The sequence below is a fragment of the Medicago truncatula genome, chromosome 3, assembly GCF_003473485.1.
Source record: "Medicago truncatula cultivar Jemalong A17 chromosome 3, MtrunA17r5.0-ANR, whole genome shotgun sequence".
In the NCBI taxonomy this organism is placed as follows: Eukaryota; Viridiplantae; Streptophyta; class Magnoliopsida; order Fabales; family Fabaceae; genus Medicago; species Medicago truncatula.
Window position 1 is genome coordinate 2716168 of NC_053044.1, and position 3508 is coordinate 2719675.

The window sequence follows — 3508 nt, forward strand, 5'->3', positions numbered from 1 at the left end:
GATCCTAAGTCGATACGGTCAAGAGGGGAAATAGTTTTAATAGTTGCTTCAAGTGGTATAGCTGCATTATTAATACCAGGATGTAGAACCGCATATTCGAGATTTGGCCTTCCCTTTATTATCGATGAATGCTCCACGTGTAATGTCAATACCACGTTGGTAGTCCAAGCAAGATTAGTAATATGGGACGAGGCTCCGATGATGCACAAATTTTGCTTTGAAGCACTTTATCATTCTTTCAGATACGTTACGAAGGAGGTGGACAAGAGAAACAAATACATCCCTTTTGGACGTAAAGTCGTTGTATTTGTTGGAGATTTTAGGCAGATATTACCTGTAATTCCTAAAGGCACAAGACCAAAAATCGTTCATGCTACTATCAATTCTTCAAAACTATGGAGTTATTGTGAGGTTCTTACCTTGACTAAGAACATGAGGCTTTTGTCTGGTGCGTCGGTATTAGACATTGAAGCAAAGAGACAATTTTCAGATTGGGTTTTAAGTATAGGCGATGGACGAATAGGGGAAGACAATGAAGTGGACAAGACCATTGCTCTTCCGTCAGATTTGCTCATAGAAAGCGCAGGAGATCCTCTTGCTGCTATTGTTGAAAGCACGTATCCTAACATCTTGGAGAGCATGAGTGACATTAGTTACTTTCTAAATAGAGCTATATTGACAACAAAAAATTTAATAGTTGAGAAGATCAACGACTATATGTTGGACATGGTTCCAGGTGAGGAGAAGCTTTATTTGAGTTATGATTCACCTATTCATCGTAACAGAAACGGTGATCATATTGACGATGTTCATATACCCGAATTCCTCAACACCATCACTGCTTCTGGACTGCCTAATCACAATGTAAGGTTAAAGGTTGGTGTGTCAGTTATGTTGTTGAGAAATATAGATACACGATATGGATTATGCAATGGAACCAAATTGTTTATCACTAGGATGGGAAGATACATCATTGAGGGGAGGGTCATTTTCGAAAGTAATGTTGGTGATCAGATTTTTGTATCCAGGCTATCTATATCGCCTTCAGATGTCATGATTCCCTTTAAGTTTCGACAAAGACAATTTCCTTTGACTGTATCATTTGCAATGACAATTATCAAAAGTCAAGGGCAGTCGCTTATTAAACATGTTGATGTATATCTACCAACACCTGTATTTTCTCACGGACAGTTGTATGTTGCTGTTTCAAGAGTTACATCTAGAGAAGGACTAAAGATATTGATTGCTAATGAAGATGGTCAAGATACCAATGTAACGTCTAATGTGGTATAGGAGGAAGTATTTCGCAATGTGTGATGAAATTACATGCCAATGTACTAAGAATTTCATATTCTTTTACCGAATTATTGATAGAATTATCGAATTTTCTTTTATAATATTTTCAGATTTCATACATTTTATGAAGTGTTTTATTTTGTCTACTATGGATTATCACGTGTTAGTTTTTTCACCGTTACCAATTATATATTGTATTTTATTATTCGTATGGTAATCCCTTTACCATAAACTCAGAGCACGGGTCAAAAATCTAATATAGACTTAATTTTATAGTTTTTATAGTTCATTTGCCGACTAAATTATTAATAAAAAGTTTAAAAAAACTAAAAATTGAAAGGTAACGTTTTTTTTGTTCGAGAGATTTTGAAAGGTAAAGTTAGAACGATTAGAAAAGTATTTTACTACAGCGAAGAATTAGGGACTTCAAATATTGCTAGTTTTGTCTTGATATTTCTCACCGACATATTTCTCACCGCATCAACTTTCCTTTGCAACCATTTCACCTTCAGTTTCATCTGCTTTGCACAAGAGAACTCTATCTGTTGCTATGGCTCCAACAATTGAGAAGGAGGTTAGTAGTAAATATATACCTGATGATATTGTTTTCTCTATTTTATCTAAACTTTCCGTTAAATCTATCAAGAGGTTTTCCTGCGCCTGCAAATCATGGTCTTCTTTGTTTGAAAACCCTAATTTCATAAACAAGTTCCGCAACAATCTGTTGTCCAAATCTCATCCTTTGTACGATGATGCATGTCTCATTCTAAACCATTTTTCGGGTCCTGATTATCATTGGAATGTTTATTTGCTTTCTGGTGATAGATTTGAGAATAAAGTGAAATTGGATTTGCCACCTTCATTACCCATTGAAAATGGTTTTGATTATATTCGTATATTAGGCTATGCTATTAATGGTACTCTTTGTATATTTGACTATCATACAAATACAAGAGTTGCATTATGGAACCCTGCTACTCAAGAAGTTAAGGCCATTCCTCCTAGCCATGGAGTCATTCCAAAGGTTACAACTCAATTTCAACTTCATGGATTTGGTTATGACCATGTTAGGGATGACTATAAAGTCATTCAACATGTGAATTATTTTACATTTAATGATGATCCTTGTGATGGTCTAGGCCATGAGCGTTTTTGGGAAATATATAGTCTAAAAAGCAACTCATGGAAGAAAATCAATTTTGATATGCCAACTCGTTACCAGGATTTTGATACTGATGTGTATTTGAATGGGATGTGTCATTGGTGGGGAGGAACAACTGCTGAGGCATATATGGTGTCCTTTAACTGGTGCAATGAGGACTACTTTATTACACCTTCACCCTTAGAAGATTTACCTGGTTGTTTTGATGTTAGCTTGGTTGTGTTAAATGGGTTTGTGGCTATGATATCTAATTATAGAGAGACTAATTCATTCCAAATTTCAATTTTGGGTGAACTTGGTGTCAAGGAATCATGGATTAAACTCTTTGATGTTGAACCCTTGTCTTGCATTGATAGTCCTATTGGAGCATGGAAGAAGGGCAATATATTCTTCAGAAAAGAAAACGGCCAACTGGCTTTATTTGATTTAACTACTGGAGTGACGGAGGAGATTGGTGTCAAAGGAGAAAGGTTTTGGTGTCAGATGGTAATGTACAATTAATTGCTTTTGCAGATGATGACATGTGAAGTTTTCACAGGTTTGTGACTCCAGCTCTTATTGTCAAGTGGAACTTTATCAAGTTATCAATATGCTTGAAAATTGTTCGTATTATATCTATTATCATGTATAAGAGGAAGAAGCATTTGTCTTGCAGATGTAAATGTTGAAATGAACTTGAAATATCGAACCTGTCATGTTAATTTTGTTTATGGACCTGTGTGTATTTGTTTTGATTTTATTTGTAAAAATACTGGATATCTTTAGGTTGCCTCAACTATCTAGTTGTTCTTGGTTTATGGGTCAGGAAATTCCATGTTTTGTAGACTTTAGTGAAAAATACCGAATCCAATGTACTGCAAACATTTTGGTGCCATAAGGCTTGGTGAGTTGGTGTCTCAAAAGATGACAGTCGCATCACTTTTGTTAAATATATTAATCTGGATGTTGTAATCTTCATGGTTGGTGAATCTATGTTGCTATTTGATTAAAGTTTATTTAAGACCAATATTCTAAATAACGCCAACCCTGGCTAACACAATTTGAGTTGGC

General features: G+C 35.3%; 1 protein-coding gene across 1 annotated transcript; it reads left to right on the forward strand.

Annotated features, from left to right (window-relative positions):
* Positions 1–201: 201 nt before the first annotated feature.
* LOC112419825 (ATP-dependent DNA helicase PIF1-like) lies at positions 202–1293 on the forward strand. Its single transcript, XM_024777784.1, has one exon. It carries the CDS (start codon positions 202–204, stop codon positions 1291–1293), a length of 1092 nt encoding a protein of 363 aa, XP_024633552.1.
* Positions 1294–3508: the final 2215 nt, after the last annotated feature.